Source organism: Emys orbicularis, chromosome 8, assembly GCF_028017835.1.
Source record: "Emys orbicularis isolate rEmyOrb1 chromosome 8, rEmyOrb1.hap1, whole genome shotgun sequence".
Lineage (NCBI taxonomy): Eukaryota > Metazoa > Chordata > Testudines > Emydidae > Emys > Emys orbicularis.
Genome location: NC_088690.1, coordinates 13,411,569 through 13,426,508, shown reverse-complemented (window position 1 = coordinate 13,426,508; position 14,940 = coordinate 13,411,569). Strand labels below are relative to the sequence as shown.

Below are 14,940 nucleotides of genomic sequence, written 5' to 3'. Positions count from 1 at the left end.
TGTTTGGGTGACATTAACTGTTGGTTTACTGGCATTCTAATGTTGAGGGCCGATAACTCCAATATTCTCAGTGTGTGTTCCCCTAAAGTTATTGACAGATATTTTTGTCTTCAACTTTTATTAAGATGGGAGTGTTTTGGCTTGTGAATTTTCTTTTGGCTAAGAATTCCTCAGTGAGATCCGTTCCCATGGTGCTTGCAAGTTTCCCAGAAATGAACCACATCTCCCTCGGCACGTTGCTTCACCCTCCCACACCCATAAAAGGCCCCCTCTCTTTCATGCTCCAAGTGTGGATTCATGCCTCCCACTCACCAAGTTATGGAAAGAGACCTACTTTGAGGGAAGGTTTGTAAAGCAGTCTTAAAGAGCAGTTTTTAGTCTACACAATGGCCCGCCTTATCATTTTACAGTAGCCAAAAAGTACCAGGCCTCCATAAACTGACTCTCCCTGTCTGGATTTGGGGAACTCTCAGCTATATCTGCATTGGAGCCATAATATGTTCAGGAATTACTTTAATTCCATCCACAAACTCACCACCTCCCTCTGCCCCCGCCCAAAAAATACCACAACTAATCAAAGACATCATTCTTCATCCAGATAAACAGATAAAAACACACCTGGAATTTCTAGGCCATTGCAGTTCTTCGAGTGATTGCTCATTTCCATTCCATTGTAGGGGTGTGTGCTCGCCCCATGCACTGTTTTTTTTCCTCAGTGGTATATCTGTAGGGGACCGGCTCTGGTGCCCTCTGGAGTGGCCGGTATAAGGGGCACTGCTGGCCCCCTCCCTCCCTCCCTCAGTTCCTTCTTACCACCAGTGTCGGTGCTGGAGTGCTCCCCTTGTTCTAGCAAGTAGTTTCTCTTTCAGTGGTTCTTTGAAGTTTTATTGTGTAAATAGTTGTATAGTTTTCAGTTCCTAATAGTATTAGTGTACTTAGTTATTCATAGTCCTCCGAGGGACTTAGTCCAGGGATGGGGCATGCCCACCCCCGGGCTTCAAGCCTGCAAGAAGCCCATGCCAATCAGCAATCTGCATCTTAGTTGTTTGAAGTGTCTGGGTGAGTCCCACACTTGTGCAAAGTGCTGTATCTGCAAAGGATTCAAGCCCTGGACCAGAAAGGAGAGAGACATCAGGCTCCACACGCTCCTCATGGAGTCTGCTCTTGTACCGGCCTCAGAGCCGGCACATTCGGACTCAGTGCCGAGTACTTCGGCATCGACAAGAAGTGCACCCCCGGCACCAGCTGTCTCCCAGTGATGGTCCTTGCACCGGTACCAGCCAAAAGGCACAAGAAGCACCCTGGGAGGGGGCATTCCCCAGGGTCCCATAAGGATAAGGGAGATGACAACCCTGGACCGAGTCGGGCTATCTTGTCGCCACCAGAGCGCAGCCACACGGCAGCCTCGCCTATTGGGCCTAGTCCGCCCCGCAATCTGCCTCCTACCCCAGGGAGTGGTAGAGGTACGTGGTACCTCACGGTGCCATCCGCCCCAGAAGCCTTTCAAGCGGCAAAAGACATCTTTCTCCTCCTGGTGCTGCCTACTCCTCGGGAAGAGAGGCCTAAGGATCCCTCCCACCCACCCATTTCTAGGGGAAAGCCCTCAATGGCACCCCTGCAGAAGTCACCCCCATGACACAGTACCCCAGCCAACTCACCAGGACCACCGCCGTGTCCTGAATCACAGACCCACAGCCGCTACTCGGCAGGTTCCTGGCAATCGCCGAGCTCCAGGCACTGAGCTCCAGGATCCACACATCAGTCACCGGACCCCTGGTACCAGGCCACAGAGGCACGCTGCCAGTCCCCAGAACTCTGGCAGCAGTCACCCAAAAGGCACCGATCCCCGGTTCACAGACGCCGCTCACCAGAGCCCCGGCGCCGGTCGCCAGAGCATCGTGGACGATCCCTCGCACTCCCAATTCCGGTCACTGGAGCCTGCGCGCTGTTCCTGAAGCGGGTGGCATTGTTCTCCAGATTATTACCAGGCCTATGAGCAGCGTCGCCGGATACGCAGCATGGCTCAGCGGGGTCCCGATTGCCAGGCACAAGACCACCAGACATAGTGGGGAAGTCTACTCTATGGTGGCGCCGCTGTGCTCACCAGAGGAAGACCATTCCTCCTCGGGCTCTGAGAGCGAGGAGTAGATGGCACCCAGGGACCAACTGCCACCTGCACAGCAAGCAGGTTCTTCCCAGAGCCAACCTGCAAGCATGTGGCCACAGGGTCAGTGGCCTGGGCCCTGGTAAATCTATAACCCATTGGCACTGCCCCAGGCTGGCGGACCTCAGGCGCAGCGCTCAGTCTCAGGGGCGTCAGAAAGACCTTTGGCCTTGGTGTCTGAACTGCCCCCAGGCTCAGACGTCTCATCGGTCCAAGGGGCCCAAGAGACCCTTCCTCCGTGGGACCCCGCCCATCATCCTGGGCTGGCCGCCTCATCATCACCACCTGATGAGGCAGTAGGAAGCCTGTGTGCCTCAGGATGATGTCAAAGCCCACCAGGAGCTGTTTAAACAGGTGGCAGCCAACCTGGGAGTGGAGGCGGAGAAGATGTCTGAATCCGCGGACTCCCTGTTTGTTGTCTTGGTAGCAGCGGCCCCGGCAAAGATGGCTCTACCCGTGCATGATGGGGTAGTCAAAATCGTAAAAGCCCTGTGGCAGACCCTGTCATCCCTGCCCCCCATTTCTAAGAGGGCAGAGCGCAAATACTCCGTTCCTGCAAAGGTGTTTGAGTACTTATATACACATCCCTGCCCCAGATCACTAGTGGTTGCGGCTTCCAACAAGCACGACAGGCAGGGGCAGCCCAGCTCGACCCCAAAAAATAAAGATGCGAAGCGACTTGATCACTACAGCAGGAAAATTTATTCTACAGCCAACCTACAGCTTCGCATCGCAAACCAGTAGGCTCTGCTCGGCAGGTATCACTTCAGCGTATGGCAGTCCATGGCCAAGTTTGCTGACTTGCTCCCACAGGATGTAAGCAGGAGCTCGATGCCATACTAGATGAGGGCAGGGCAATCATGAGAGCCTCTCTCCAGGCTGCCTCAGACACGGCAGACTCTGCGGCCAGGGCGATGGCCTCCCCGGTGGCTATGAAAAGGGTGTCATGGCTTCAATCATCCGGTCTGTTGGCGAAGGTCCAACAGTCCATCCAGGGCCTCCCATTTGACGGCTCGGCCCTTTTTGTTGAACAGACAGACAGCAGATTACACAGCCTAAAAGACTCGAGCCATTCTTTGCTCGCTGGGTCTGTACACCCCGTCCCATGCTAGAAAGAGGCCAGGTCTACACTACCGCGGTAGTTCGACAGCTGGCAATCGAACTTCCGGGTTCGATTTATCGCGTCTGGTCTGGACGCGATATATCGATCCCGGAAGCGCTCGCCGTCGACTGCGGTACTCCAGCTCGGCGAGAGGAGTACCGCGGAGTCGACGGGGAGCCTGCCTGCCGCGTGTGGACCGCGTCTGAACCGCAGTAAGTTCGAACTAAGGTATGTCGACTTCAGCTACGTTATTCACGTAGCTGAAGTTGCGTACCTTAGTTCGAATTTGGGGGTTAGTGTAGACCAGGCCAGAGATTTAAACCTCAGCAAGCGCAGAGGTTCATGGACCAGACCAGAGCAGAACCATACTGCAGAAAGAGCAGGGGATATAGGCGTCACCAAGGCCAACACTTCCATGTCAACCAGGATGTCTTCCTTACAGTGTTCTGTCCAAAGCCTCACGCGACCAACGAGGAGAGGCACCTGCACACTCTCTAGATGTCAAACGTGCCCTGGCTTTCTACTTGGAGCTCACTAAGACCTTCGGTAGATCAACTCAGCTCTTTATTGCGATCGCTGAAAGGATGAAGGGCCTTTCGGTGTCCTCTCAGAGGATTTCAAACTGGATTACCACCTTTATCTGCACTTATTACAAGTTGGCACAGGCTGTGCCTCCACCCATAGTGAAGGCTAACTTGACTAGGGCTCAGGCATCTTAGGCTGTCTTCCTGGTGCACGTCCCTGGTGCAGGGCTGCGACATGGTCTTCGGTACACACGTTCCCAATGCATTACACCATTACCCAGCAGGCCAGAGATGATGCTGGATTTGGCAGAGCTGTGTTGCAATTGACCCATCTATGAACTCCTGCCCGCCTCCAGAGGTACTGCTTGGGAATCACCTACAATGGAATGGACTTGAGCAATCACTCGAAGAAGACAAAACGGCTACTAACCTTTCATAACTGGTGTTCTTCAAGATGTGTTGCTCATGTCTGTTCCATGACCCACCCTCCTTCCCCTCTGTCAGAGTTCCGGCAAGAAGGAATTGAGAGAGGCAGGGGGCCGGCAGTGCGCCTCATACCGGCGCATACGCATGCCACTCCAGAGGACGACAGAGCCGGTCCCCTACAGATACCAGTGAGGAAAAAACTTCTGGCACTGGTGCATGTGGTGAGCACACACCTACAATGGAATGAACGTGAGCAACCCATCTCGAAGAACAACAGTTAAAAAACGGTTACTAATCTTTCATGTGAAATCAATCTTTTAAACTTCAAAACCTCACTTCCCAAATGCCTGTTCCTATTTGCCTTAAACTTTTGTGAAAAAATTCTAATGTGGCATCAAATTACACATGCTGCATTTTAGGAGGATTGATTTAGCACTGGCAAAGTAAGATGGGGAGGGGGAGTGATGAAATGGGGATTAAAATAGAAGACGATCTCTAATCTTAATTTTAGACAGACTTGCTTTTCAAATTTTTGAGGAGATGCATCTTGGTGATATAGCTTGTATGAAACACTAAAAATCAAGTGGGGGGTGTATATATGAAGTACTCTTTACACGGTGTGAGTAAGTTAACATTGTGATGAGTTAACTTCTGCAGTTTCTGCTTTTGTATTTGTGACCTTAACATTGCATTAGCACAGGGTATTTTATGTAATAGATAAAACAACGGACTAAATTCAGGATGCTGCTCTTTGTACATTACAAAAATATCCAACTGATACTTTAACTTTCTATCTTCAACAGAAAATAGGACGAGACCAAATATTTAAGAATACTTTTCAGGGTATCTACTCAGATCAGAAGATCTGTAAGGACTGTCCTCACAGGTAAGTAACTAGGTGGTGTGAGGCGTCCCTACATCATGGAGTTTACTTCTGCTTCTTAAAGTAACAGATGTGGGAGGAGGAATAAACTTTTTCAACTCTATTGTAATCTTAGTATTGCAAATCCCTTTAATATTCACTGACCGCTTGCCCTGTACAACATAATTTCCTATGCCTGTGTCCTACTGGCTCAGAATTCAGGACCACTTTTCCATCCTGTTTAAAATTGCTCATATATTAATGTTACGTGAGCAAATTTGGAACCTTCTCACCTAGTTGTACAGTACCATGTGATGTCTCCAGTTTTAAAAAATAGAGCAAAATGGTACTTTGTAAACAGCTGGTGACTAAAACGCTTCCAGCACCTTGTCTATTATAGGAAAAATCTAGCATTCCCAAGCTAAAATTCTAAGGCTTTCATAATTCCTTATATTGGTCATCACATTTTTTTTCTAATTAGTGGCTCCGAAATAGAAGCTGAAAATGAGAGCAGGAACCCTGTAACCAGTTGATGGCCACTTATAACAGATCAAATAGAAAATAATTCTAAATCATGGTTCTCTTGTAAAGTCAGGTAGGTGTAAGAAAATTAATCCTAATCAGCAGCTGAAATCTCAACAAAAGTGAAGAAAGCTCTGACCAGAAATTGTAACTACTTTGAGAGTTGATCCTCTTTATATGAGTTATACTTTCCAGAAGTGGCTATTTATCTTTATGAAAACTGATAAGCAGATTATTACTTGTCTGTGATCACTTAGCAAGCCAGTAGCAGAGCTGGGAATAAAGCACATATTTCTTGATTTACAGCCTTTGCTCTAACAATTGAAGATTCTACCTAGGAGGACATGTCTAAGTTAGATATGTTTTGCTTCGTTCTCTAATATTTTAATGTTTTTTTCCCCCCTCTTGAATCTAGGTACGAGCGCGAAGAAGCCTTCATGGCGCTCAATCTAGGAGTCACTTCATGTCAAAGTCTGGAAATTTCATTGGATCAATTTGTTAGAGGAGAAGTTCTGGAGGGAAGTAACGCATACTACTGTGAGAAATGCAAAGAAAAGGTATTTTACTTTTGTGAGGAGAGATTAAAATACACACTATGACTTAGGCTCTGTGTGTACACTGTGCCGCTAAAATCTTGCCGCTGTAAGGTAAGCAGGGTAGCTGCTCTTTGTCACCAGGAGAGAACTCTCCTGCCGACAAAATAAAACCACCCCCAATGAGGGGTGGTAGCTTCGGTGGCGGGAGAGTGTCTCATGCTGACTCAGCATTGTCCACACCGGTGCTTTTTGCCATTTCAACTTTTGTTGGGCAGGGTGTTTGTGTTTTTCACACCCCTGACCAACAAAAGTTTTACCGACATAAGTGAAGTGTAGCCATAGCCTTAGTATTTCCTTGTTTTCTACGTGGATGTAGGAAGAAAGACTTCATATGGCATATGAGGGAACAGTATCTTTCATTCATGATCACAAGATTAAATCCAAATCTATAGCCCTAACCAAACATCAAGTTCCATCCCCTATGACTTGAGTTTTGTATATCACGAACACTCAGATGAGCGACTGGATAGTATAAGATGTTTTTTCTAAAGGTGTAAATAACCCAGTCTGCGTGGGTTCTGTACACATCGCTCATTGCTTGTGTGTGTTTCTTACTTTCATCTGGCACTGTGTGTACAATTTTGGGACATTATTCTTTAAAAAATCATTTAGACTAGACAGGAATTGTACAATGTTTTATAATGAATATCTAGACAGGTGACTTTCTTCTCTCTTTAAGAGAACTACAGTGAAGCGCACCTGCATTAAAGCTCTGCCCAGTGTTTTGGTGATCCACCTGATGAGATTTGGATTTGATTGGGAGAGTGGCCGCTCCATTAAATATGATGAACAGATAAGGGTAAGAGAACTGCTCTATATTCTCCCCCGCGGCTCCTCTTGAATTCCCATTTTTCCCTTCATCCCCTTCCTCAAAAAAAAGCATTTTTTTCAGAGACCATTGTACAGTGATCTTCTCTGCAGTGATAATGTTTGTAGCTCCCTGTGGAGCCTTTCAAGGGCTGAGTCTGTTGTTTCCACTTTACTCCCAAGTCCTTTATGGCCTGGAAAGCAAGAGCAAAAACCTGCTTCTTAAAGAAATGCTGGCTAACTTATACATTGTGCGGATAAAAGGTGAAAGCACAGCACTTTCATTAGCTATTTCCAGTGTATAAGGCATTTATGAGTAAGTCTTTGTGTTTTTATACGACGACAGCAAGCTGGTAACATACCAGATGGTGTCTTAGTTTAATCCAAGATGTTTGCTTTTGAACAGTTTCCCTGGATGTTGAACATGGAACCCTACACAGTTTCAGGAATGGCTCGACAAGATTCCTCTTCAGAAGTTGGTGACAATGGAAGAAATACAGATCAAGGAGGTGGAGGATCCCCACGAAAAAAAGTTGCCCCTACAGAAAACTACGAGCTTGTTGGTGTGATTGTGCACAGTGGCCAAGCGCATGCAGGGCACTATTATTCCTTTATAAAGGACAGGAGGTAACAAATGACAATGATCACACACGTTAGTGGGTTAGGACCAAAGCAACTGGGTCTGAAGATGACTTGTTTTAAAAGGAACATCCCAGGTTCCTTGTTAAACGTAGTGAGTCCTTTAAAGCTACCAACAAAGACACGAGCTACTGAAAAAACGTAAGCGCTTCTGGAAAAAGTTGAAAATCTAGTGTGAACTAAGGTCCAATCCTGTAAGCTACCCCAGTTAATGTCATTGGGTGTGTCTACACTGCATCTGGGCGCAAGCCGTCTGGCCAGGGTAGACAGACTTATGCTAGTGTGCTAAAAATAGTTGTGTAGACATTGCTTTGACATTACAGCTGGGACTCTCAAGCCTGGGTGGGGAGGGGCAGGGGGCTTGAGAGCCTGATCTCCAGCCCAGGTGGCAAGGTCTATACAGCTATTTTTAGTGTGCTACGGTGAGTCCTGCTATCAGAAGTCTGTCTAACCAAGCTGGAAGGCTCTTTCTGAGATGCAGTGTAGACATACCCATTAGGGTTCCATGCAGGCTTGCAAGATTGGGGCTTTCAGTGATGTCTGAACATTAGATGACATGTTTCATGCTTTTGATTTTTAAATCACACCTTTTCATTAAAGTGATTTTTGTAACTTTAAGAATTGTTTTAAGCCCTTCTTGTTCACCATCAAAGCAGACCCAATCTCAGGAATTTCATTGCTAGAGAATTTTTTTTAATTTAAGGCACTCAAACCTATCTTGTAACTTCTTTCACCTTTTCTGTTGTGTTTGACCATAGGGGATGTGGAAAAGGAAAATGGTATAAATTCAATGACACGGTTGTTGAAGAATTTGAGTTAACTGATGAAACCTTGGAATATGAATGTTTTGGTGGAGAGTATAGACCAAAAGTATATGATCAGTGTAAGTAATAAGTACAGGCTTAATGAATAACGGCTTTGTTTCATACTAATTCACTGCAGAGTTAGAATAAAGTAAATTTTATCAGACATATTAGGATTAACACTTTGACTCAGAGTGACTAGAATTAGAATGTCTTCAGTTACATTTGACTAGGAAACCTTCCTAAGCAACTTTTCATAAAGTTTTCCACATTACTGAGGAATGCTTTCACTGCTTATTGAGAGAGGGTTGAATAATACTTATTGAACCAAATTCCCTGTAGCCCCACGCCTTATGTGCTCACTTCCCTCAGAGTAGACTGGGATTAAAATGGTTAAAATTACTTTATATAGCTTACTTTTTGCATTAATTGTCTATTGAATTTTATGTTTCCCTTGTAGGGATTGTAAGGCTAGTTATACCTACAAAGACTGACTTGAACCTCATTTTTCTTTAAAGCTAACCCTTATCCCGACGTGCGTCGGCGGTACTGGAATGCCTACATGCTGTTTTACCAGAGAGTCTCGGATCAGAACTCTCCAGTCTTACCAAAGAAAAGTCGAGTCAGCGTTGTACGGCAAGAAGCTGAGGATCTCTCGCTGTAAGTTTATCCTCCTATCTGAGGCATTTCTGATTCCATGATATCTAGATACCATAGACAAAACTAAGAATAGGATAATTCCTGTCCCCCAAAGGAGCATGCTGTCTGCCCTATTTTTTTAAGGCTCTTAATGAGTACTTTTTTATTGCTTCCATGAGTAACTTTCATGCTCCCACCACTGTTGTAGTGAGAGGTCTGACACTGACTCCAACAGCCTCCAAAAATATATGGAGATAAGGATCAAAACACTTCATTAAGTTGACATTTTCCTGTTGGTATATTGAAAATTGCCTTGCAAGATTATCTCAGGATTCAATTATCAGCATTAAACTTGTCTGTCTCTTAGATCTGCTCCATCTTCTCCAGAAATTTCACCCCAGTCATCACCTCGACCACACAGACCCAACAGTGACCGGCTCTCCATCTTGACTAAGCTGGTCAGAAAAGGAGAGAAGAAAGGACTCTTTGTAGAGAAAATGCCTGTACGAATATATCAGGTAAAGAACTCCAAAAATAGGGACTGAATGCTGCTTCTGTCAATTAATTTATTAGGCATAGCAGGTGAAATACATTATTTTGAAGCTGACCTTAATGTAGAAATAGATTTGTTGAAAACAAAACTAGATTAAAGGTGGAAAATGTTTCAGGACTGTTTGACTCATTCCTATAGCCGTCAATCCAATGTTAATAACTAATTCTACGGCACGGTACTTTTATACCATAGCATTCAAAAACATTGATTGACAGATTCCCTGCCTTGAAGAATTTTTAGTTTAAAACAATCTAAATGAACATTAAAATCCATGTATATAAGGGGGAGAGAAGAGATGATTGAGAGCAGAAAGGATGAAGTCCTTGAAGTGAGTGTGAAGAAGAACAGAGAAGATATTTGGCAGATAAACAGGAATTCTAGCTAGCTGTCCTTATTTTTGGAGCAAAGTGTGAGAACAGTAAGGTGAGGAGGATGGGAGAAACTAAAACAAAGAGAAGGAGACCAGCTCAGACATACAAATGTTACCTCTGCCTATGAGGGCTTTGAAGTTGGCTTGGTAAGATCGGAAGCCAATGGAGGGAGAATTGGTGACAGTTTAAGCAGTGGCGTACAGGAGGATTTACAGTGCAGCATGGCGTTTAAAACATGTAGTCACAGAAAACAGAATTTGTTTTAAACTTGCTTGGGGGGAACTCTGCATGCATGACTGTTATTGTGACTCTTTGTTGAACCTGCTAATTTTATGTTCCAATAACTTGTGTAGCACGTTAGTGATCCTAAGCTTTCATGTTCTTGGCACATAGTCTTGTAACATTCCTAAAGACAAACAAAACCACAAGCGATCGTTTGCTGGGCAAGTGGGTAAATTATTCTCCCTCTGCCCAGTGTGATACTTACCATATTTTGGGAGAAAATAATTGCCTTTATGGAAATCTCTCCGTACTAACTTCCCCAAAGCAATACAGTGAGCTCGGAGCACAAATAACTTAGTGGCATGACCATGTGCCAAACACTGCCAATCCCTCCGGAGTAGGTAGGATTGGAATGTTAATGTGAGCACTGTAACCTGGGAGGATGTAATGGTTTCTTGCCGTTCATTACTAACAATAACCACTTTTCCTTTACAGATGGTGAGAGATGAAAATCTGAAATTTATGAAGAATAGAGATGTGTACAGTAGTGACTATTTCAGTTTTGTTCTGTCGTTAGCTTCTCTGAATGCTGTAAGTAGCAAGATTTTAATCCTTGGGTGCTATAATATTGGACAAGAGGGGCATACATAAGGTTGTTTGGGCCCCAGTCAGAAGAAAAATAGCTGGGTGGATTAATGGAATTCTTGTTTAAACTATTCAATATCTCCAATTACATTTCCTAGTGACAGCATCTAGTTAAAAGCTGATGCTATCTTCCTGTTCCTGATCATGGAAACAGTTGTCATCAGGCTGCAGTAAAATGTACAAAAGTATGATTTAAATTTCCGTAATTAAAAAATTGTATGACAGGGATGCAAGTTGCTAAGCTCTGGCTGGTTAGCATTCCCTTTCTTTATGAAGGGTGGATCACAATTGATATTAGTCACCTTGGTATCATTCTTTTTCTAGTTCTTGGAGCTTTCTGTAAAACAATGCTTCCAACTTTAAAGGGACATTATTTACAAGCCTAGCAGCTCCCATAGATGCACTCCAGAGTCCTAGAGCTCATACAGTCCTGTCTACTCACAGTAATGGAACAGTAAACAAACCAGCATCCTGGGTCGGGTGGGTTTTTCAGCAAGCTAGTTCATACTTTAGCAAAGGTATAGCCCTAGTTTTAGGTTGCTCTTGTATTCTGAGCTGGAGAGTCTTCATTTCAGTGTAGGTAAAATTTGGGGCCTGCCAATGTGCCTCCAAAGGAAGCAAAACTTTAAAAACCGAGTATTTTGCTATGTTTACTGATTCTTTACAAATATGAACAGAAAAGTGGTACTACTGGACTGGAGTGAATGTGTTATTTCTTTCAGACTAAGCTAAAACACCCCTATTACCCATGTATGGCAAAGGTGAGCTTACAGCTAGCAGTCCAGTTCCTCTTCCAAACCTATTTACGAACCAAGAAAAAACTCAGGTAAGGATTCATTTTAGTGCTCTATGGGCATACCCGATGAGACTTGCTGGCTTGTAAATCCTGTAACTTTTTGAATTATTGCATTTAAACCTCTTGACTCCACAAATCCTGTTGATATTCACCAGCACAGCAATACTCTCCAGCTGTGGGATTCCAAATACAAATGGAATTTGCCCAACACACAAAAAACCCAGGGAGGGAAACTTGACAACTTCTTTCTACTGCAGTTGTCCATTTCTGTGGGTGTCACCCATAACATCACTGTGGGGGTAGAAAGGATTTAAATACAAGTAAAATGGTCAACACTTTAATTAGCGTGTATTCTGAATTGAGAAATAAAAACTCTAAATCCTGGTATTTTATGAGCACAAGTAAATTTAGTTTTAAATAAATACTTACTTTTCCTGAATATTGCAGAGTTTATGAATAATGTTAAGCCACTTTTTGGATCTCAGTGCAGGAATGGCTAGGCTGGATTTGAGACAGTAAAATGTGATGGATGATTTTTTTCCTAAGTGTCTCGCTATTTTGTCCTGTGCTATCCAACATGTTTTCAATTCAAATCAAGACATGGGTCCTTTATACGCTGTAGATTGGTGAAACAAAGAGAAGAGGGTCTGAGTTACTGTATCTTGTTAAATTCTTAAGATCTTTTTCAGTGGTGGAAGCAGTAGCTCCCCAGAAAAAGGAGTCAAACCACTCCCCTTTGATTGACCAGTCGGGTCCTGCTGCCCTGAAAGCTGCACAGCAGAACGATAACTACCTCTAGAACAGGGGTGGGCAAACTATGGCCCGTGGGCTGGATCTGGCCTGTCAGGGCTTTGGATCCAGCCCGCGGGATTGCCACCCCCGTGGCGCCACGGGCCCCGCGCCGCTCCTGGCAGCGGTCGAGCACCACGTCTCTGGGGGCGGAGGGCTCTGCATGCTGCCCTCGCCTGTGGGTACTTCCCCTGAAGCTCCCATTGGCCACGGGGAACCAATGGGAGCTTCGGGTAAGGTACCCACAGGCGAGGGCAGCGCACAGAGTCCTCTGCTCCCCTCCTCCAGGGGCTGCAGGGACGTGGTGCCGGCCGCTTCCGGGAGCGGCGCGGGGCCAGGGCAGGCAGGGAGCCTGCACCCCAACCCCCTGCCCTGAGCCCCCTCCCACACTCCTCCCTGCACCCCTGCCATGAGCCCCATCCCGCACCCTCTCCTGCACTCAACCCCCTTTCCTGAGCCCCCTCATACACCCTGCACTCCTCCTCTGCCCAAACCCATTGCCCTGAGCCCCTTCCTGCACACCACACCCACTCCCTCCCGCACCCCAACCCCCTGCCCCAGCCCTACAGTCATGGTCCTGCATGCAATTTCCCCACTCAGATGTGGCCCTCGGGCCAAAATGTTTGCCCACCCCTGCTCTAGAAACACAAGATATTGATTATCAGACACGAAAAAGTCAGATATGAAATTCTGCTGTTTTGCTTATCCTTCTGTCTCTGCTTCATTAAAGGATTGATACGGAAGAATGGATTGCCACCATTGATGCATTGCTTTCTAAAAGTTTTGATGCTTGTCAGTGGCTAGTTGAATATTTGGTTGGATCAGAGGGACGAGAGCTTGTAAAGTAAGTACCAATCTCCTCTCTCAAGTCAATATAAGTTACATTTCTGAAAGGTGTGGTTTGGCACATACTAATAAAAGTAGAAGAGCTGTTCAGTATATTCTGTATCCCTTAATCAGATGTTTTGAAATAGTATTTGTCATTATCTAATTGCTTAATTTTTCATGAAGAAGCCAATAAATATAATAAAATAGTGATATCCACGTAAATGGAGAAACCAATGTTTAATAATCTAGTTTTAGTGATTGCTTTGAAATACAAGAGTTTGTGGAGCTCTTGACTTGTTTATGCTACAAGAGGAAGGGAACAGAAAACATGATTAAATGTATTTACCAAGATCGTTGCAGTATTCTCAATTTTGTTTCTCTTACAAAGATGTAGAAGCTAGAGCATATTCTTTGAATAAGTTCATGCACCCACTGACTCCTCTACAGTGAAGTCCCTAGATGAGCAATTTAATGGTTCAGGTTGCTCAGAAGGATGTTATCAAAGAGCTTTTATTGTACTTAATAGAAGGGGGAGATCATTTGTGTTCAAGAAACAAAGTCCCCCGAAATGTGCTAGTCGGGCCTTATTTCAGAATGTCTTTCATTGAGAATTCTCAAGTTATTTGTCAGTTCTCAGCTTTTTATGAAGTGGTTGTTTACAAAAGCTCTTCAGCCTAGTTTATTTCTTTCTTAGAGGCATTTACATTAAATCCTCCTGGCAGATTGTTGGGTTTATCTTGCACTATTCCAAAGTTTCAGCAACTCTTTTGAGCATAATAAATCCAGGCCATTGCCGGTAGCTATTACAGTTTAAATGAGTGGAGAGCTCACAACTTAATACTGGCTTGTTTTGGGATTACAAGAAAATTTTGTTTTGCATCCAAGGCTCTTTTAACTTTTTAGCACATATTCCAATGTATTAGAAAGCTTCATGATCTAAGTTTAAGCATTTTCTTAATTGTATTAAATATTTAGACGATGAATCATAATTACTTTGAGGGAATAGCTCTTCAGCTATCCTACTGTATTCCCATGAATCACCTGATCATTGTAGTGTATTTCTAGCTAACTAGCAATAATAATCACTAATTGAGGCAAGGAAATTCAAGGTTGACGTTCCTTCCGTAACTTTAGTTGTGAGAGAACCCCTAACTTTGAATGGCTTTTTGTTTTTCTGCATCAAACTCACTAGTGTTTAAACAGAGTTCTCTCTGAATTACCTATATGCTTCGGGGTATTTTGGATTTCATATCAGGAAGTAAGTTTGCTTGTTCTTGATCAGAAAAGGAAATATCTAGTGTTTCGGCATTTCCAAGGCACCTATTGTGTAATCTAAGATTGAAAATGTTGGAGAGGAGGTGATGGTGGTAGTTATGCTGTTATGAAATTGCTGCTTGGATTTTTTTATTGCTAGAGAACATTGCATGGTAATCGTGCCGTGTATAAGATCATCCATTGGTGAAGACCACTGGGTGGGAAAAGTGTGCCAGCTCTCAGAAGTTGAGGAAAGATCCCATTTAATCACTTCTGAGTGGCCTGGAACATATGCTAGGAATCTGCTATGCAACCATACTGTATGCTATGTATAAAAGCGCTGATTGAAGAATGTTGATGCTATATGTATAGATGTCTCTTATGAATTGTACTATAAC

At 44.5% G+C, this 14,940-nt stretch overlaps 1 protein-coding gene across 1 annotated transcript in view; it reads left to right on the top strand.

The window, feature by feature from the left end:
- The window catches only part of USP24 (ubiquitin specific peptidase 24), a 105,508-nt gene that overhangs the window by 72,139 nt on the left and 18,429 nt on the right, over positions 1-14,940 (top strand). The window contains exons 45-54 of the mRNA XM_065409056.1: positions 5,020-5,102; positions 6,016-6,157; positions 6,876-6,995; positions 7,410-7,630; positions 8,401-8,525; positions 8,964-9,105; positions 9,452-9,602; positions 10,726-10,821; positions 11,598-11,701; positions 13,191-13,304. Of these exons, the coding sequence (XP_065265128.1) occupies positions 5,020-5,102; positions 6,016-6,157; positions 6,876-6,995; positions 7,410-7,630; positions 8,401-8,525; positions 8,964-9,105; positions 9,452-9,602; positions 10,726-10,821; positions 11,598-11,701; positions 13,191-13,304 (1,298 nt within the window). The remainder of the gene's footprint in view (positions 1-5,019; positions 5,103-6,015; positions 6,158-6,875; positions 6,996-7,409; positions 7,631-8,400; positions 8,526-8,963; positions 9,106-9,451; positions 9,603-10,725; positions 10,822-11,597; positions 11,702-13,190; positions 13,305-14,940) is intronic.